This window comes from Lithobates pipiens, unplaced genomic scaffold, assembly GCF_037356315.1.
Source record: "Lithobates pipiens isolate NorthernLeopardFrog02 unplaced genomic scaffold, aLitPip1_a1.2 Scaffold_18, whole genome shotgun sequence".
NCBI classification, from domain to species: domain Eukaryota; kingdom Metazoa; phylum Chordata; class Amphibia; order Anura; family Ranidae; genus Lithobates; species Lithobates pipiens.
This window is the reverse complement of record NW_027507758.1, coordinates 237,624,955-237,647,075: the sequence shown is the minus strand read 5'-3', so window position 1 is coordinate 237,647,075 and position 22,121 is coordinate 237,624,955. Positions and strand designations below refer to the sequence as shown.

General features: G+C 38.2%; 1 protein-coding gene across 2 annotated transcripts in view; it reads left to right on the top strand.

The window, feature by feature from the left end:
* Positions 1-391: 391 nt before the first annotated feature.
* SAMD5 (sterile alpha motif domain containing 5) overlaps positions 392-22,121 on the top strand; it is a 45,563-nt gene continuing 23,833 nt past the window's right edge. Inside the window, exon 1 of one of the 2 annotated variants that reach the window (XM_077486699.1) lies at positions 392-1,979. In XM_077486699.1, the coding sequence (XP_077342825.1) occupies positions 1,515-1,979 (465 nt within the window). In that variant the 5' untranslated portion in view covers positions 392-1,514. The remainder of the gene's footprint in view (positions 1,980-22,121) is intronic. The other variant, XM_077486698.1, reaches the window with a different exon arrangement.

Genomic DNA, 22,121 nt, shown 5'->3' with positions numbered 1-22,121 from the left:
TCTTTATTTTGTATGCCCTTTTAAGAATAGCTTATTTTTTTAACTCTGTAAGACTTATTTTTAGGTAAAGACACACGCTAAATGTATAGAAAATGCAGCGAAAAATGCTTATAGGTCGTATTCTTAATTCTTAGTAATTCATAGTTTTTGATGTTTTGTTTATTGTAACTGCCATAATAGATGATGTTATACAGGATGGGGATATTTATGGTTTGTAGACATCAGCTGGCGTTATATAAGGCAGCAGCCAGTGTCAGAACAATTCTACAACAGGTTATTGCTGCAGCCACATCCTTGAGATTCCAGCTTTCCTTCTCTGCCCAGAATAACTGACAGATTAGAATATTTCACTAAAAGGCTCGGGGGCTCCTTGTTTGTATGGAAGAGACAAGCACAGAATGAAAAACGCAAAGTATAATTAGCGTTCTTGCTGTGAATGGAGGACAAATTAAAAGGGAGATAAAAGAGTGGTTATGCTTTAAACAAGAGTGAATGACACACATAACCTTATGGAAAGAGCCTTGTCTGTAGCCAAACTGCCTGCTGTATTGCCTTGCAGATTAATCTTGAATCAAAGTCCCCTCCCCACACACTCACTCACACACACACACAGAGCAGAGGCTGCTGGATGAACCACACTTGTAATCTTCTCTCCGAAGCGGCTGCAAATGTGATCTGGAACAATAAATAAAAAAACAAAACAATGTAGAACCGGTGCTATGAAATGAAACAAGCAGAGGACGATAAAGAACTATTTTTACTAGGTTGTAAAAATAAAAGAAGGTGGGGCTGGAGGATGACAGAGAGCCACCAACAGCCAGCTAACCTGAGAAAATATTGACTTTCTTTAGTGTATTTATTGGTGGAGGAAGAAGAAGTGCGTCTAGCTTCGCAGAGATGAAGACAGAGAGAGAGGAGAGAAGCAAAGTGTTAACGACAGAGCGCAAGACATAGCCTTGCTGGATCACTCTGGAATATCGAAGTGGAATGCTGAATCCTGGACGCAATGTGGATATAAAAAAAAAAAAAGTACGAGCGTGCTGCTCAATACTAACAAGTTTGGGAAATATTTAACGACATGGCAAAAGGGTGTTGCCTGCTTTGAATTCTATCAGAGATGTAAAAATCAGGAGACATCTGATGTGTAATCAGTTTACTCTTGATCTGATTGAAGAGGAGCACACAGAACCCATCTACATCGACTGTGTAATTTCTGCTCTCTGGATTGAACAAATTGGATATTTACTTTCAGGACCCAGACAAGCGTTACTCTGCCTGCAGAATGTCATGCAACATTACCAACCTGTGCTACACCTTATCTCATTGGTATTTTAAAACTGTTTACTTGTAGAAAGTCCACAAAACATGCTAAGTCGCTGATTTTTTGCTTCTTCTGTGCATTACGAAATTGAGGTCTGACTTTGGATTATCATTTTTGTTTTATTTTACCTATGTTTTGGAAGTAAGATATCATTGTTTCTCGCCACTGGGTTTTTTTTTTAAGGTTATTTACCATGTGTACTAATATAGTATATGAATGGCTGAAAGCATTGCAGCTTTCTCAGTATGCAGAATCATTTGTGGATAATGGATATGATGACTTGGAGGTGTGCAAACAGATTGGGGACCCAGATCTGGATGCCATCGGCGTGATGGTCCAGCAGCATCGAAAAAAGATCCATGACGCAGTGCACAGGTTGAGAGAAGAGGAGAAAGAAGCTGCAAGTGGATTATATTTCACTTTGGAACCCCAGGTAGACTCCCCAACTCCAGATATCTACTCTGGCCATATGGTGGAGCAGTATGAAACCAAAGCTTGGAGGGAAGCCCAGGGTCACAAACCTGTACCAAGGAGTAATAAAACTGGCCAACTAAGTAAAAACTTGGTAACTTATCCTAAACTGAAGCTAAAGATTATGATAAGGGATAAACTTATTCGGGATGGTGTCAACCTCAGCAAGCCACCTTTCTCCAAAAAGGTAAGACATTACACAAAAATATCACCACAGGAGGTAATATGTATATTGGCTTTCTTTACCTTTCATCAAGTTAACCTTAGCTTGTGGACATTTTAAGGTGTATATCATTTTTTCAACCTACTCTATTATTAAAAAGGGCTACCTTATTTGTGATGTAAATGAGACTCGTTTTTGGAAGTACTTTAATATTTTTAAGGTAATTGATACATGTATGCAGTAGTGTGCATATGTAGGGCATTAGCCACATGGTGACAGTACCATATCTGCTATCTGCTGTTATAAATGTGTAATTCTTTATTGAGCACATAAAGGCAGGTATAAATGCAGACCTTTATGAAAACAGGTGTGGACGTGACTGTGGTTTGGTTTGGTTTTTACTAAGATCCCCTTAAAGGTGTCTACATCACATTGTCCCCAGTTAAAGAATAAGGACATAAATAAGGTAGATATGGTTTAGCCACCATGGGGCAAGGGACAAGCATGTTTCAGGTATCAGTAGCCTTTCATAAATATTTCATAACCTTTAACCATAACCATAACCTTTCATAAATATGACTGTAAGCTAACAATGTTACCTGACATCTGATCAGTAATTGTAGATAAGCGTGGATACTGATTTTTAGGTGTCATTGAGGTGTACACTTCCAAAGTATTTTTTATGTTTTTTAGGCTTATGAAGATGTTATTTTTTTATAAAATATTTGGTATGGCCATTTTTTTTTGTAAATCACAGAGCATTGTGCAAAATGCAGCAACCAGTCAGCTGTTTTGAGTGTTTTAAACTGCAATGGTTAAATTGAACAGGTTGTTTAGGGCTCCTCAGAAATCCTAAATCCCTACTGAAGTATATAGGATTTCATTCAATGTAATAGGTTTAGGCAGTATACACTATGATTGTATTACTATTAGGGAATATATTGACAAAAGTGGATTATGAAATAGCATTGTGAAGAAGATGAGGCTGTGCATGTTCATGCAACATTTAGCCTTTATACTGATGTGGTTATCACAAACTATAATAAGGATCACCGTCCCAGCCATCTCTTTCTTGTCATTACCATAAGGGAAATTGCTTAAATGCAACATTTCCTGAATCACACAGTTTACGTTTGCAATGCTGTCATTCAGAGCCCTTTCCCTGTGTGCAGACCTCATTCATCTTTCACATCACAGTTAAATACAGGGACCTGTCTGTCTGTCTCTCCCATGAGCACTAGCTATGCCTAGTGACTTGCTCACTGTGCAGCAGGTCATTTCAGCACAAGCTTTGTGGTCTGATGACAATGAGTCGAATTTCCTTTATAACATTCATTTACCGTAGAGGTCAAGGTTATGTTTTTTTGTTGTTTTTTTTTTTAAAAAGTGTTGTCACAATGAAAAATAGAAAAACACTTCATCTGTAAAAAGCAGACATTTATCAAGTGATGTGAGACTTGTATAAAATATACATTTTTTATTGTGTTAGATCTGCTGTTGACTTTATCTAGGGCTTGCAGTTTAATTTTGCATGCAGATTCTAAGCATGTTGCTTGGTAGCATCTGCCAAGGTCTGTTCTAGGTCTCAGTAAGGGTTCATCTTCACTTTGATGGATCATAAAAAACATCACAGAGTGGACCTGCTCTCTCCTGATTTTGGTGCACTTAGCCTCCGTCACTGCATGAATAAGTTCACGTACAAGCTTGTGAAGTACAAGTACAACCATGTGGTCTGTGCTGACAATTAATTAGTTGTGTTTCAGGCTGTAGTCAATGTGAAGCAAGAGCTCTATATATTTTCTCCATTTGTATGACAGTGCTAACCCTAAAAATTCTCCCCCCCCCCCCCAAAAAAAAACCTTTTACAAATTATAGACTACAAATGCAAACCGTGTGTGTCAAGAAAAATCCAACCGCGAACATTCAACCCTGGGGGATAGTTGCATGCTATACAGCCAAGTGGAGCTATGCTCGCCTTTACGAATGGGCAGAAGAATAAAAAGATGAAATTTCTTTTGCACATGATTGGATTACTCAATGAATCGGGCTTTACAGAGTTAATTAAAAATGAACTCTTCCAGCAAATCAACCTCATTGTGCATAATGAAAATGTGACTCTGCACAATGCAGTTGTATTATGGATAAGTGCACACCCAAATGGAACTGACCTGTTGAGTAAAAATGAAAATGGATACATGAACACAATGGGGGTTATTTATGAAAGGCAAATCCACTTTGCACTGCAAGGGAAACTTGGAAGTGCAGTCGCTGTTAATCTGAGGGGTAGATCTGAAATGAGGGGAAGCTCTGCTGATTTTATCATCCAATCATGTGCAAGCTAAAATGCTGTTTTTTATTTTCCTTGCATGTCCCCCTCGGATCTACAGCGACTTTACTTGTAGTGCAATGTGGATTTGCCTTTCGTATATAACTCCCAATATCAGGTACAGAAAAAAGGTATATTAATCTATTTTTGCTGGATAAGGATCCATTATGAGACTAAGGATGGATTCCTATTTAGACATTGAGGTTGATTTACTAAACCTGCAGAGTGGAAAATCTAGTGCAGCTGTTCATAGAACCCAATCAGCTTCCAGGTTTTATTGTCAAAATGAAATTGAACAAGCTTAAGTAAGGCTTGGTTTACACTTGCCCGCAGTCTGCACTCGCAATCGCACCTGTTCCTTCAACCACCCGCAGCTAAATCACGCTGCTCTTACAAGACACGCGGGGCTGCCATTCATCATGAATGGCACCCCCGCTCATCTCAGCCCACAGCGCATTTTGTGGGTGTGGAAACCGCAGGGAAATCGCATGGTAAAAAAGACCATGCAGTTTTCCTGTGGCTGCATTTTTAAAAAGGCGCATGCACATTTTTCCTGTGGGAAATGTGGGCACAGCAGCCCATTCAAATGAATAGGCTTCCGTGCCCGAGCAATTAGTGTGAACCAAGCCTTATAACCTGATTGGTTACCATGCACAGCTGCACCAGATTCTGCACTCTACAGTTTTAGTACATCAACCCAATTATCTTTATATTCAATTGATGTATGTCAGAAAAAATAACTGGGCTTTGTTATCACTGCTAGTTTCAAATGCATAAAGCAATAAAATATCCTTTCTGTCTAGACATATGTATGTTAAAGCGGGAGTCCGCCGGGAGTCCGCGTTTTTTTTTTTTTTTAAAAGCCAGCAGCTACAAATACTGCAGCTGCTGACTTTTAAAATAGTGACACTTACCTGTCCAGCGCGCCCGCGATGTCGGCACCCGAAGCCGATCTCTCGATCGTCTCTCGGGTGCTGCCGCTGCCATCTTGAGTATGGGAATCAGGAAGTGAAGCCTTTTGGCTTCATTTCCCGGTTCCCTACTGCGCATGCGCGAGTCGCGCTGCGCAATAAGGATGGACCCGCTGCCTCTGGGATCTGTGTGTTTCCCAGCAGACAGCGGGGGACTTTCGGAAAGGGGCGTAATCTACGCCCCTTTCCGCAGAGAGCTATCCCGGAAGTGGGTGCAGATACCTGTACTGTACAGGTACCTGCACCCCCCTCCCCCTGAAAGGTGCCAATTGTGGCGCCGGAGGGGGGGAGGATTCCAATGAGCGGAAGGTCCACTTTAGGGTGGACCTCCGCTTTAAGCACCTGTAGTAGGAGTGGGAAATGCTTCCTTAGTTTAATGTGATGGCACTATTTTGTTTTATCCAACCAATCATCCTAATAGATTTTGGGAATGCTGCCTAAGGGTTACCTTACATAGACTGCTATTAGCAACCATTATTTTTGTATTTATTACAGGTATTTATATAGTACTGACAATTTATGTAGCACTTTACATATATATTTCACATTCATATTAGTCCCTGCCCTCAAGGAGCTTAGAATCTAATGAGAAAGTCTGGACATTTGAAGGTCTAAGACACCAGAAAAAGTATGTTTGAACACAATTATTGCATATAGACATTTTACAACATCTTAAAAAATCTCTGAGGTTGCTTTGTGATTGTTCCTTCTATTAAGAAGCTGTCCCTGTACCACCTGGTTGCATTATACTTCTCAGAGAACAACAAATCTCTTATCGCCCATAGCTGAAAGGTCTGCCAATATATGGTCACCATAGACATAGATTAACAAATTACATACACAGCTGATTCCTGCAACTGCAGCAATAATAGTATGGTTTGCAGGGAGTAGAGCAATCCTTCTTTGGAGTAGCTGGAAAATGCTAATTATTTCAAGGATATGTTATTCAAATGATGGCAAGTCACAAGAGTTAAATGAGTAAGCTGTTAATTTTGCATCAGAAAATAGCTGCAGTGATCTAGAGCATACTCTGTTTCCTCACATTCCAGGAATAGTTTCAGCAGGCTTAGTTTGGATGGTAAAGTGTTGTAAGAAATGTGCTGTGTACACACACACAGAAGGGGGTGATTAGCATCCATGGCTTGCATTTCATTGGTTAGTACGGAGACAGCAGGACCCCTTCCTGTGACATTCATAAAACTGAACTTTCCCCTGGCACTCAAACTCACTGATCTGATGAGGACGCAGATGAGCCTTCTGTTTAACCTAGTCATGAATAGTTATATTCCTGAAGCTTGTCACAGCTGAATTAACTACAGGAGAGGGGACAATACTGAAATAAAGCAATTTTAAATGAATGCTGTGATTTCATGTACAGTAAGTGAGTCACAAAATCCAGAGGAATGTTCTTAAAACCTAAGATCGCTATCTGGCATGGATTTCACAGATTGCAGTCTCATCATCTGTTTGTGCTGCTTGTATTCACACGCTTTAAAAGTCAGATTTATGAAATTGTATTTAAGGATATGGATAAACCTTTTATAACTTTCTTATGTCCCTATTTGTAGGCCTCCCTATGCATAATATGAGCAGTAAGAATAAACAGTTTTACCTATAAATTAACCTCCCTGGCGGTATGATTCTGTCAGGAATTTTGTACCAAAAGCGGTACAATTCTTTTGCATGGAAATTTGGTGTTATGTATTATAGGCCTGAAATTCTTAGTAATTACTTACTAAAACCTGACCAAACAAGACTCTAGTAGACATCCCAGATGTGATAAAGTTTGAAACACAAAATCATGAATTATAATCTAATAAATAATACAATTTTATTCAATAATGTAATGCGAAATAATGAAATTTGTCAAACAAAGAAAATTCAATAAACATCCTGAGTGTGATAAATTTTGAAACAAGGTACAGCACACAGTCCAACATCACAATCCGGACAATAGAACCTGCTTTCTTTTCGGACTTTTTTTCCACTGCTATCTCTCTTTGAACAGCAAACCACACACATCCTGGTAGTTGCTGGCTTTTTTGCGGTTGGTGGTATGTAGTCCATAAAGTGACGACCTGTTAGGCGTTCTGGTTTGGCAACGTCAACAGCACATCCTCCAGGTCTGTTTACATCTCCTGATGGTGTCTGGTGTTTGACGAAAATCTGCTCAGCCACCTTCCAGGTAAAATCGGCATGAATAAGAGGATTGTTACTCTTTGCTCTGTATAGAACATATGCATTCCAATGGCATTGTTCCAGAAGATTCCGGAAAATCTTTTTATAATATTTTTTTTGCTGTTTGCGCATAGCCGGATAAAATGTCATTGCCTGATCGGTTCTGTCGACACCTCCCATAGTGCAATTATAGTCTATCACGACTTGCGGCTTCAGCACATCTTTCCCACGTTTGGTGTAGACCATGGCAGTGGAGGTATTGTGCACCGTGCTCATGAGACACACGTCCTTCTTGTCTCGCCATCGCAATGCCATCATCTTACCCATCTGCCAGGCAACCATTTCTCCGGTTTTTTGCTTTTTCCAGTAGAACATAGATGGCATGTCACATCGGTTAGGCCTAACAGTACCATACGCATCGGTCTTGTTTTGTAGCAAAACCTCAAAAAGTTCCGGAGACGTATAGAAATGGTCACACAATATCCTTGGTTCAGCAATGGCTCCAGCAGTGTAAGGACTGATGATGTGACCATCCCATAGCCACTGTACCTGGGGTTGAACTTCATGCCTTTACCAGTGGAAATGACCAAATTCCAGATGTACCCAGTGGATGACTCGCAGAGCATGTAGGATTTTATGCCAATCCGTGCTCTTTTGGATGCAATAAATTGTATCCAGCTCAGGCATCCCTTGTAGGCTATCAAGCTTTCATCCACACAAACGTCCCTTTCTGGCACATAGGTCCGCTGGAAATTGGTCACGATAATTTGCCATACCTCCAAGATTTTTTTTAGTTTGGGTGCAGGATGCGTGACCTCATCAAACTCTCCATTGTTTGTGAAGTGGAAATACTTCATGATGAGGGAAAAACGGTATTCGGACATCACGGCACCAAAAAACGGAGTGGCCAGTAATTTATTTGTATTGCAGTCGATAGGGCACCAATTGCGTACATCACTGAGGTCAGGTGTAGGATCATAACCGCTGTCACTTGTCAGATCTGTGTCAGTGTCAGACGACAATTCTCCCCATGAGTCACTATCGCTAAATTCTGCGAGCAACTCCGTGTCGTTGCCACTGTCACTCAGCTGGTCCAAAGGCCTTTTTTTAGAGAAGTGGCGCTTTTTTGATACCATGTTAGATTTTATTGGCTATTTTATTGGAGGCAAGGGGCACTGTACAGTTATCAGTCAGATAAAGAGATGATACAGTCTAATCCTCTCAGATTACAGTGTATCACCTCTTTTTATGTGTTTGTGTTATGTTTCACTTTTTGAAATTCCCGCCCAGTTCCTCTCCTGTGCGCCGCTGCTGCTCGCAGGGCCTTCTAGCTTAATTGTTGGTATGCTGACTTATCAGCATATGTAAACACAGACAATTCTACATAAAATGGAAGAGGTACAAAAGACAAATATGACTTCAACATGGCTAAACTACTTTTACATATGCTGATAAGTCAGCATACCAGCAATTAAGCTAGAAGGCCATTCTGGCCACAGGAGTGTACAGCCAGTACTCTGTAAATATGTCTTATCAATCATTTGTTTTTCACAGTGAAAAGTCATTAATGTAATGAAAAAAGCTGCTCAGCTATTATTTTCTCCACAATTGAGTTTTTGCCTCTTTGGCCAGGACTACCTCCACCTAAGCATGTGGAGGTTCCAGGTTAAAGGTGATAGCAGGTATGGTTAGTGATCAAAATATTGATCAAAAGAGAGGAGACTGTAATGGAAATTTGTAGGTTCTGTATATAATTGTATTCTATTTTATATGTATTGCACAATGCCCTCACTGTGCACACGGCACTAATAATGTTTTCAGTACATGTTTTGCATTCTTTCGAGTTCTGATTAGAATTAGCCTGCCTATGTAACGCCCCTTGTTACCATAAACGTACAATTGTAATATTAATGTGATACCTACGTAATCATGTGTATAAAAACCTTCACGTCATAATAAAGGAGAATGGTTATTTGTAACCTTAATTTTACCATGTTTGGAAAACAGATTCAAAAATAATTGTAATCACATTGTTTATCATTAGATTCGTTAAACCGGCACATTTTGTTATAAATGTTTTGTCTAAAAAACTGAAATTGGCATGGTGTCCTTCCAGCTTATCACTAAACTCTCATCCCAGTTACATTCTTTCAGGAGAGCACAAAGGAGGGGGTCACATCTGCGTACATGACACAAGCGATAGAACTAAAGGTTCCAGCATTCACAAACATACTCAAATATATCTCTAAAATAGCTTACATTATTCCCATTTGTACACAACACATGCATATCATTCTCTCACTTTCTTTTAACGCTTTTTAATACTTCCTTGCTTAAATTTCTGCTTTCTTTATTTTGTTCTGATTTCCTTTGCATCCAATGTATTGTAATACCATACTTCACTTACTCTACCTTCTATGATCAGACGAGCAGCCATAGTGCTCATCCCATCTTACATATAAAGCATTCTGTTTTAACTCTCATTAATGTTTCTTGACTTTACTAGTTGTAGTGCCTGACCCCAAATTCATCCTACAACTTAACATCAAAAAGTCCCTTTCTGTCTAGTGTTAATGTCACTCTTGATCCATCCTGCATAGCCATTTATATAGCTGTATACTCTGCATGATTCTTTGTCCCTGTGGACTTTGGTGGTAACCCAGTTACCCTTTGTGGATCCCTGTCCACTTTAACCATTAATCTAGGGGCTCAGTATAGGCGGAACCGCACCTTCGGTTCATATATAGCGCTCCTCTTGCGCTGGGCATTTTTGAGGGTCTCTTACCCTTCATTCCCTTACTTAATTTAATGCCCATAATGACTGGCCTGTCTTCTCTACGTGTGCCTATACCCTTTTGCCTCTAAACTACTTTATCTAGCAGATGTACTACATATACCTGTGAACAGCACTATTCTTCCCTATCCTCAATAACACTCCGATGGACAGTAGACAGTGACAACATAACATATAACCACTAATCAATACAGTTCGATTAAGGGGAGTAAAATAGGCACCCTTTGTCTCGAAAATGCCTTACCGATCAAGGAAGTCTGATAACTCAAAATGTAAGCAAAAGGCTTACCTCAGCCGGCTGATTATCAGAAATTCCCAGATCGTCTCAAGCTCCTCGTTTCGGATACTCAGGGCCACCTGATAACCCCTCCTGGCTGGCTCGCCACCTGAAATGGATATTTTGATGATAGGCAACTCCTATCCTCATATTGATTAGTGGTTCCAAATTAATAACTACTGCAGTAGGGAACAGACACAAAAGATACGCTCAGCATCTTTCCAAATAACCGTTCTCCTTTATTATGATGCATGTGAAGGTTTTTATACACATGATTACGTAGGTATCACATTAATATTACAATTGTACGTTTATGGTAACAAGGGACGTTACATAGGCAGGCTAATTCTAATCAGAACTCGAAAGAATGCAAAACATGTACTGAAAACATTATTAGTGCCGTGTGCACAGTGAGGGCATTGTGCAATACATATAAAATAGAATACAATTATATACAGAACCTACAAATTTCCATTACAAGTGGAAAAAAATATAGTATCAAAATCATGCTTTTCGGGGGGGGGGGGGGGGCCCTTCCTGATTTCTTGCACCAGGGCCCTGAGGTAAGTATACATTTGCAGTCAGGCTTTCATTATCACCATTCACCCAAAATGTAGTGCGCCCTGCCCTGTAGGGCCCTGCTATTCCTTCTGTATTGAACTGTATTATAATCACACTCTCCCCCTTTATATTAAAAAAGCACTGTGTAAACTGTTGGCGCTATATAAATCCTGTATATAATAATAATAAATAAATTATCATTTGAAGTATAAATGTGAAATCACACTAAAAAGTGCATTATGATGCCTTAACATGTTCAAACACAAACAGAACCATATTCTGAATAGAGAAAGCAATAAGGACATGAAAGGGTGCACAGTACATATAAAATAATGATCCTAGATAATTAGACATATTATTGATTTTAAATTGTGAACAGTCATATTAATCGTAATGAAAAAGAAATCCCTCACCGATTGCTGTGATTGCTTTAATAGACCCACTTATCTCCACACATGCCATGTGGGACTGACTATTCAACACAGCCATACTTTGTGTTTAAAGACGTTCAAATCACACAGAATTTTACCCATGTGGGAAGACTCTGATGAAGGCAACCATTCCTGACTCATACTAGTTCTGGGGCAGTAAAGCTGAACCTTTCAAGGGATCTGAACCTAGTTTTCAGTCCAAGATGCTAATTTTGCAAATAGTCCTTTTAGCCTTGACTAACCCCCTCATACTTCTTGCACTGCATTATTCAGTGTGGCCATGCTATACATTAAAAGGACAATTGTGAGGTGCAGATTGTGAAAGGGGTGGTCCAGAGGTTCAAATTCAGAGCTTAAGCTACTGTTTCAAAAGGTAGAGTGCTTCGGGGCATCTAGGGTGCTCTGGGAGATATCTGAAAGCACATGCAGGGACATTTAAATAGCCACTTTTAAATAGGAAGTAAACCAGTGTCTCTTTTTTTTTATTGCAAAGCAAAAGCATAATGAGCTAGCATGCATCACATACTAGCACATTATTTGAAACTTACCTGCAAACGAAGCCCTCCATCAATGCATTGTTACAGCTGTAGGCCACATCCATCTTCCCCCTTCTTCCTTCCGTGTCCACGGACTCCGGCTGTGTGACTGCCAGGAGCCACATGACGTCACTCCCGTGCAATGCGTACAGGAGCTGCCGGTCATGGCACAGGGCTCTGCTGGTGGCCTTTCCTTCAGAGTGCATGCACCAATGACTTAATTGGCTGCATATACAGTACATATATATTAAACCAGGGGTCTCCAAACGTTCTAAACAAAGGGCCAGTTTACTGTCCTCCAAACTTTATGGGGCTGGACTGTGGCCATTGGGAGTGTAAATTATCCTGGAGTCAGTAAAAAATTAGAAAAATTAAAATGTAAAAATATATCTTTGGTATTAGGGTGAGGAATAGTGCCTTATTGCTGGTGTCAATGGGAGAAATAGTGTCCCATCATTGGTGTCAGTGGGAGGAAGAGTGCCCAATCATTGGTGTCAGTGGGAGAAATTAGTGCTCCATCATTGGTGCCAGTGGGATAATTAGTGCCCCATCGTTTTTGTCAGTGGAAGAATTAGTGCTCCACCATTGGTGTCAGTGGGAATAATAGTGCCCCATTGTTGGTGTCAGCTTGGCGAATAGTGCCCCATTGTTGGCATCAATGTGAGAAATTGTGATGTCAGTGGAAAGAAAAGTGTCTTGTATCAGTGGAAGGAAAAATGCCCTAAGGGCCAGATAAAAGCAAGCAAAGGGCAGCATCCCCCGGGCCACAGTTTGAAGACCCCTGTTCAAAACCGTGCATGTTTAGGAGATATTTACAGTACCTATGGGTAAGCCTTATTATAGGCTTACCTATAGGTACAAATAATCAATGGAAGTTTAAAACCACCTTAATATTTGCTCACAGATTATTTGTTGAAAATTGACCACAGTACAACAGAATGGAAATGTCAGAGCTGTTATATTTAGTGCAGTAAATTTTTCTTCTAAATTATCATTATTTTCAAAAGAAGTAACAGCAGTAACATGGCTAAAAATAAAAATCTTAATTGTAAATTGAGACTTGCATTATTAGGCCTGCAACCTGAACATCTGTAAGCTATAAGGCAAAGTGTAGTAACCTATTGAAACCTGATCAATAGGTTCATATAAGCCAATGGAAAATAAAGTCTGATTGGTTGGTCAGCATAACTCATACATGACGTATTATTCACAGCTTTTTTCATTGCTTTACTAAAAAGGCCCTAAAGCATTGCTTGCCGCTTTAAGCAGAAAACATGTTTACAGTCCAATGTACATTTTTTATTTCTTTTTATTAGCTATCCAAATTATTCTGAAACTATGGGATTGTAGTACTGAAGGTATTCAAGCAAAGCTACCAAAAAATGTTTGTTACAAGCTTTTTTGATTGATCTATTTGTGGATTTTCACCACCATCTCCATTCATTTTGATAGCATCAGACCTTATCCAGAAAGATTCTAGTTCCATTCATTACCTTTAGCAAGCCACAGTATGCTGCAGCTCCTGTGTTCTTCATTTACATATAAATGGAACATCGGATTGTAGAGCCAATCAGTCCTTATTTTCATAAGCATTCCTGTCACCTGTAGAAAATTATTTATACATTATATAAAATAAAGCACTATTTATACATAAGCAAAATAAACTGGCAATGTTTTACATAATGGTACAGTTTTATAGTTTTAACCAGATCTTTTTATACACGCAGTTAAGATATTGTCAGTCAGTAGAACAAAAAAACAAGAATATTTGCATTACTAGTTACCAAGATATAAGCTCTTAAATAATATTGCAGTTTCCCTAGCATTTGATTTATTTTGTGTCCATCTAGAAATATAAAACATGGTAGGATTGATTTACTGGAACAGAGCATGTTCACTTTGCCAAGGATTTTTTATAGATTAGCGAATAGGGTGAAAATTCACTTTGCAAAAAAAAAAAACGATTCATGTGCAGACAAAAATAAAAAGACATTTTTATTGAACTTGAATGGATGATTGAAGTCAGCACAGCTCACCTCATTCACTAAGCTAAGTGAAGAAATTGGAATGGAAAAGGAAAGGGGGGGTGTATGGACTTTTGCGGTACCAACTTGAACAGAGTACACAAAGTTCATAAAAAATATATGTTTTATTAATACAAAAAATAACATTTTTGAAAATGACTCAACCCAATTCTCAACATATTTTACGGAACTTTGCCGCTCCATCAGGAAAGTATTATCTGTAATAGGTTGACAAAAATGCACATGGTGAACAAAAAATAGCAGTCACATATAAATGCAGAATATTCGATTTACAATAGGGATACGAGGGGAAAAAATGCATGATTTGTGAGGATCCACTATACCTCTGTTTTCCTCTATGGAGCACATTCAGTATTAGTGACACACATGTAATGTTGGGATATATTTCCAAATGTGTATATGTATAACCCCTCTATTTTACTTTGGGATAACTATTCTAAATTAAATTTTTTTGTATTAATAAAACATATATTTTTATGAACTTTGTGTACTCTGTTCAAGTTGGTACCGAGATAGTACACCCCGCCCCCTCTAACCACTCTTTGGTGACCTGTTGGGGACAGGTTTTCCTTGTTCCAATTTTTTCAATCAATCTTGGCTGATGGTACCTTTTTACCCTTATATATTTATATTATAACATGAGGCTTACGCTTTATTCACTAAGCTAAGTGAAAATGATTCAAAGCGAAAATTCACATAGTATAGCTAATGAGATTCATCCAATGAAGTCCAAAAGATCCTTTCTATTCTCCTTGGACATGATTAGCTATTCTTTTCAAAGTGAAATTTTACATAGCTTTACTTCGTTCATTAAGATAGGTAAAAATGTACTTTGAAAAGTTAAGATTCACTTTGCAAAATGAACATGCTGTACTACTTTTGTAAATCAACCTCAATGTATCTGCATTTGCTTTGCTGAGATTATTATTGTAACCAGAGTTTTATGAGGGTTAAACAGTAGGAATAGTGCAGTGGCAATACTCAAAAGTGTGATTACATTGTGTGTAAATGTTTTCCTGGTGTTAATAAAGCTGGCTAGAATTCATCAACCTCTATATAAAGGCTGATGAGTCCTCACTGTTTTATGATAGTGGCATTGTAAGTTCTAACTAGACTCAAGCATAACACAAATATTATTAGGGTTTGAGTATCCCGTTTTTTTTTTTCCCCCAAGTAATAAGGACTCTACAATAATGTTCTCAATTATAAATGTAAAATCAAAGCTTCTTTACCGTTTTAAATTAAAATAGGCAGCTGCTTTAGATTATTCAATATAGTAACACGGATGGTTCCAAGCTCATGAACTGTGGAAGGAATAGTCTGACAATTCCGATATTTAGCAAATATTGGCTACTGTTACATCAGCATTTATTGGGTACTGTTATTACTGTTATATTGACATGCATGAGCCACACTACTAGTTTTAAAGCCCAAGTTTTGCCCAACTGTTTATTATTAAATCACAGAAGTCCAAAAAATAACAGATCTGACAATTCAACGCAATGCAGGGACCATAAAGTTCCTCTTTCCTTGGGGCTTAAATTGAAAGTTTAGTTGGACTCTTAAGGTAGCCGTACAAAAACTAGCTCCCAAATAATGACATCTGGTGGGATGCAGTTAATCTTCGTCTGATTTTCCATCTATCTCAGAACATTTTTAGGTTGACTTTTCTCAAGTTGAGTATTACTTGTAGGGCAACTCATGGCTCAATTTTTAGCCCATTCAGCAGACATTAAATGAAATTCAAGCCCTCTTGGGCAGATTATGGGGTTTACAAAGGGTTAAAGAGGAAGTAAACCCTGATGGCTTTACTTCCTCTTTGTTTCCCTGCAAAGGTAAAGCATAATGGACTACTATGCATCGCATAGTAGCCCATTATGTGTCACTTACCTGACACAGGAGCCAGCGATGTCACCACTGTCCCCTGTAGCACGAAGCATCCATCTTCCTTCCGGGTATCGCTGCTCCGGCGCTGTGAGTGGCCGGAGCAGCGATAACTTCACTCCAGCACATGCACGTGGGAGCCGTAAATGACTGCATGTTTGCCTTCACTTGCGGCACGCCCAGTGCGCCTGCACCTTTGCCCTATTTTTGTAAAATATCTCCTTAACCGTGTAGGTTAAGGAGATATTTCTTGGACCTATAGGTAAGCCTTATTCTAGGCTTACCTGTAGGTCAAAGTGGTTTGTAAGGGTTTACAACCACTTTAAATCAACTTTGAAATAACATGGTTCTTTTAAACCAGTTGTGAGAGCATATTTTTGGATTAACTGAACAAATAATTTCACCTTTTATTAATCTCTAAGTACAACTAAACCAGAAAATTAAGCCCTGATGAAGAGAGAACCTTATGGTCCCTAAATCTCATTGCCTTATCACCTTTGCTACCTTTCAACTTATGTGATGACATAAATACACTTGGACTCCTATACTTTGATGTGGTGTTCTTCTTTATACCTTCCATTGTCTATACAAAGCACCTTTGAGGCATTTTCTGTAAGAAAACAGCCTTGCCAGAGTCATTGTACTTCACACTATGGACTCATCTTCACAACATGGAACAAAATCAAATTAAAATCCAGTGACTCCCACCTACAACGTCTGAAAGTTTTAAATGCTGTTAGAGTCTCCATTGAAATATTTGTGAAATTCTAAAAAAAATTTGTGCCCCCTTAAAGTAGACCTAACTTCCTTTCCATCTGATTCTTGTCATCTGGAAAGGAAGTAAAGGGAACTCTCGGTTGGTGGAACACAGACAGCAAAATATCTAAACCGAAGTTCAGTTTCCAAATTCTACTAGAAGCATTGGTTTACTACTGCATGTGTCTGTGTAGGGGAGATTTCCCTTCATATCCTGTTTTGTCTGAACAGCAATAAAGTTTTGTACCTGTTTGGTATAGTTACCCTCACTTTCTCTTCTATTTGATAAGTATTAGATTTACAGGCAGTGAGGAGAAATCGCTCAGCTGAAGCCATATAGAGCAAATAATGTTGGCAAAGGTTCTGCGCTTCCACACTTTATCTTTTTATTACGTTTTCAGTGGAATAAGCAGGGTGTATTTGATTTAAATCAAGTTGATTTAAATCACGATTTAAACCATGATTTAAATCACTAGTAAAAAGGCTTGATTTAAATCAACTTGATTTAAATCAGAATTTTTAAAGAGCAATTGTGATCTCTGTCCCACAGCGGCTCCTCCTCTGCCCCATTGTTGACTCACCGACAGTCCCATTCACTTTAATGGGACGGCTGGTGATGTGCCTGTGAGACAACAATGCGAGGGACGTGGCGGCACAGGTGAGTGGATTGCCACTAACAGGCTCTGCCATGATGGATCTGAAATGACAGGTGCTCTTTAAATGTAAGGACTTATTCTTACTGGTAGTTAGAATCTTTATTATTGGTATTGGCAAACAAAATGAAGGTTTCCTATTTAGAATAATAAGCTGTCAGGTTAGTAAAACAGCAATATCAGAACCAATTCAATCATACAGTTTGTAGTGTACATAGATTTGCAAAACAATGGGATAAAGGAATATTCCTGAACTTTATTTTATCTCATGGTTACTGTGAAATTGTGTGAATGCATCAATGCAGTGCATGTTATCTCAGCTTGCAGAGCTTGGATTCATTGAATGAGTTTACCAAAAATGTAAATATTGCAGAATATACAGCCTCATGCTACATAACTAAGCATATCATAATAATAAACTAAATTATTAATGTATCTTAAATAAAAAACTATCTTTAGATTTTTTACTCCAAAAGCATTTTATTAAAATCTAAATCAAAACAATCTGATTTAAATAAAAAAATAAAAAAATCTGATTTGTTTTTTGTTTTTTTTACATCATTGATTTTTATCCACCCTGGGAGTTGGTCCTGTAGCAGACTTGCTGGTAAAATAAGAGTTTAGGGCTCCCGAGTCCCAATTGGGTGTTGAACAGTTCTTTCCCAGCTTGAAGATGCTAGTTGTAGTTTAACAGAAAGAAACTTTTTAGTTCAACTTATGATGGGATAATTTATTCTAATAAACGTATATGTTTATATATATATATATATATATATATATATATATATATATATATATATATATATAATTTTTTGATTGCAATTTTTATTGATTGGTGTCTTGTCAGAAACCTCTCAATAATCAATTCACATTTTAGTGCTCTATTAAGAATCATTTCAATATGTATACACATTTGTGCATGTAATTTCCATGTATACTGTACCTCAAATTCTATTAAACACAGTCCCAAAATTCATTATATGTGTTTATACTGTATATGCATATAAGGTAGTTGCTTAGAAATATTTTACCTTCATATTCTTCATAATACTATAAAAATGACGCTAAGTGCATCATATCACTCGCCTAAGATTGATTTAAATGCTTGCTCTAATTCTAACTAATGTTGCTTGGGAGTTAAGTCACTGAATGCTAACATTTACATTCATGAGGCACAGGTTGTAAATTTTGTTAAATAATTAGAATACATTTTTGACAGATAAAGTATATTCTAAAAGCTTTTTGGGTGAACACACAGAATAATCGAATATATATAAAGCTTTTAGTAAATTGTTGCTAGGCATCCACTTTGGAGAGAAAATTAAGGGCAGAGAGTCATTGAATCTTGTATATTTGTCAGAATCTGATGCTGGGGGAAGGTTATGTATATGCTAATTGTTAAATGTTGTGCTATATTGATTTTAGTGATAAAACAATTATAATCATGTTTATCTTTAGAATAATAATGCTGACTATAGACTGGAGATAATCATTGCCAGATCAGGTTGATTTCAGTAGGACCAGACAATGATCTCATGTCTATGGTGGCAGTAGACACCGCCTTATGTAAAAGCCCCCAAGGAGCAACATTACATTGTTAAATTGCTATTCTTTTACCTAACCTAAGCTATTGGCTTCTTCTTTCCTACTCTTTCCTCTACTCTGCATTTATAGTTTACATTAATTAAGCTCAACTCCAGGTAGCTACTGAAAACGCAGAATAACTCAGTTATGTCAGTGGTCCCCAAACTCTACATTGATTCCCACATAAAGTTTCACATTGTCCATCGACCCCCACAACTTTAATTATATATAAATAAATAAAATAAAAAAACACTTGACATATTTATACTACAAATAATAAGTATAAGAATTATTAATAATGACAATAAAAATAGGTAATATTTAAATGAAAAAAAGAAGAGATAACATATTTTACTAAAATTGTTGATATTATTGGCAAGAATATTCCTAATGACCGTCAACAAGTGTATTTAGTTGGATTGGCGAGTTTAATTGTAAAATACCATGCTCTTCTAGGTCCAGTTGTCTGTTACTCAACTCAGTTACAATTTGTATTTCTGTGTATTTCTGCGACCTAATCCAGCTCCAATTCTTCAATCTGGTAAGAACTTGGGAAATCAATTACAAATTGCTCAACCACTGTTATGGATGGTAGTATTCTGCAACAATGGTTGCTTTAATATTTGTGCAGCTCTAAGGAAGGCCTCAAAACATTAACTGACCCCAATCAACCTTCCATCATTTATTGATCACCTATGTACCCCTTATGCCTTATTTATCCCTTATGCCCAACAATTGTATCGATGGGATGATAGTCCCATCAACCCTTGGGGTCTATATTTTTTACCTTGAGTAACTCTGATTTTCTTATTTTATTAAAAGAAAAAATACATGCAGCCATTGTAAGAACATGGGTTTATTTGCTGTCAGTGTCTTGCAATTGCCTGTACATACACATTCAGACTAGGAGAGAATGGCAGCCTTGGAGGCAGAGAAGTGACCAAGCTGTATTGCTTAACTGCTGTAGAGAAATGTTCTGCTGTCTGTCAAGGCTATTTCAATCTCTGGACTGAATGGACAGAAAGGCAAATCTGGGTTAGTAATACCCTTTGACGTAGAAATCGAATGTTGTTCATATGTTGTAAATATCATCTTTTGGATATACCCAGGGGCGGACTGACAATTCATGGAGCCCCCGGGCAATAGGAGATTATGGGGCCCCCAGGCAATCAAAGATTATGGGGCCATACAGTATACACAAACACACACACACCGTATAAAATCACACAGGTTACACATACATGTACACACAGTATACACAGATATGTTTCTATTGGCTGAGAAGTTACTGGAGAGGTGGGGCAGCTATAATCTCGGGATTTTTAGACCAAAAGGATGTCGGCAAGGGACATTTCAGATGGCAGATGTGTAAAAAACACAGATTTTTACATACTGTCCCTGGTTTTACTGAGGCTGGCAACCCTGATGGGTCCCAGGGACCTTCGGGCAGTGCCTGAGTTGCTGAATGGTCAGTCCTCCCCTGGATATAGCCTATGACCTCATTCCCAATTGTTTTCTGGGTAAAAACAGAAGCAATGTATCCAGCTCACCTTTATTATCAAGATTTTTGATCGTCCTTTGATAGGTTCTACCTTAAATACAGGAAAAAAATTGTAAAATTAAAATATCAATTTGTTCTTTACCAATGACCCAAAGGATTAAGGATTCCAAAGTAAAAAAAAACAGTCATACCTGATGGCTACTGCATATGGCATTCTTCAACCCCGTCTATTTCTCCAATGTATGGTTTTAAAAAATTACTGGTCTCGCCTAGATCTAAAATACTGAGGGATTTTACAATTATGTTATTTTTTAGCATCAGTACCCAATGAGAAGGGATTACTTTGCTGCTCATATGTGTTTGAGAAAGTACATAGAGTCCACTCTAGGTGCCACCCATTTTCCATTAATCATACACTATTGTTTCTATGTAAAACCGGGAGGCATTCCCTTACCTATGGAAGTGGGAGGATTACCTCAACAGGTACCAAGAGACTGGCTTCAATTTACTCTCCAGGTGGTACAAAGTCCCAATAGCACCAAAACAAATCTAACCACAGTTATTCCCTCTGTGCTGAAATTACAAAAGGGAGATTTTCGCTTTCCTCTTCATGTCTTTTAGGAGTATACTATTTTACAAGGATTTTGGAAATACATTAAATAAATTCTGAAATATTCACAAATGTACAACACAACAAATATACAACATCTGTTAAATCACATACCCAGTCAAGCTAAAGCATGTGTTCAGCCTCTGTGAAAGCACCGTGTCCCTCTTGCGATGGACCATTGTTTTTTTTTCCAAGATTAAGGCTGATGCAAGACCTCCCCTTTTATCTGCATCGGCAGGGAGAGAAATTCTGTAAAACCTGGTATTGCTGGATTCAAAATGTTTTCAGAATGCTGTACTGAATACCACCAATGATAACCGAGGATAACCCGTCTTTTCTCTTAAGAAGTTAAATTATATGACAGGTCACTGCAGCATCATCCCCCTATACACACCATATTTTAGTATCACCTTCTTTCTTCTCTGCCTCTCTGAGCTACCACCTCCCTCTGCCTCTCTGATCTCCTTTGACACCACCCACAAAACCCCCAATGACACCCTCATTAATTTTATTTGGTTGGTTAGTGAAATATGGGACCAGGGAATAGGGAAAAATTATGGGGGAAGGGGGCCTTCCCCCATAATTTTTCCCTATTCCCTGGTCCCATATTTCACTAACCAACCAAATAAAATTAGGCAGACTAAAAAATAGGGGTAAAGAAAGGATTTACCCATCTGAATGAATGGAAAAATTGATTTGAGGTATCACCACAGGATAGCACTGTGGATACCAAAATGGTCTATGTATGTGCCACATCCCTTTGATTAGAGATAATAGTAGGGGATTGGTACTGGACTTTATAGGCACTGAGGTACACAATATTATAGATGCAAATATGTTTATTATAAATTGATTAAAAACAAGAAACAATCAGACAAACAATGGTTAAAAAACTTTGAAAAGTAAAGATTGCCTAGATACTGATACCGCACACAACTCACCAATAAATTAATCCTGAATAACAGTGTTATTGTTACAGTAACAAATCGTTTTTCTATCAGTCTTTGTGAGAGTTGATCATGTTGTACAGTAGCTTGGCTCTACATGTTACACATCTAT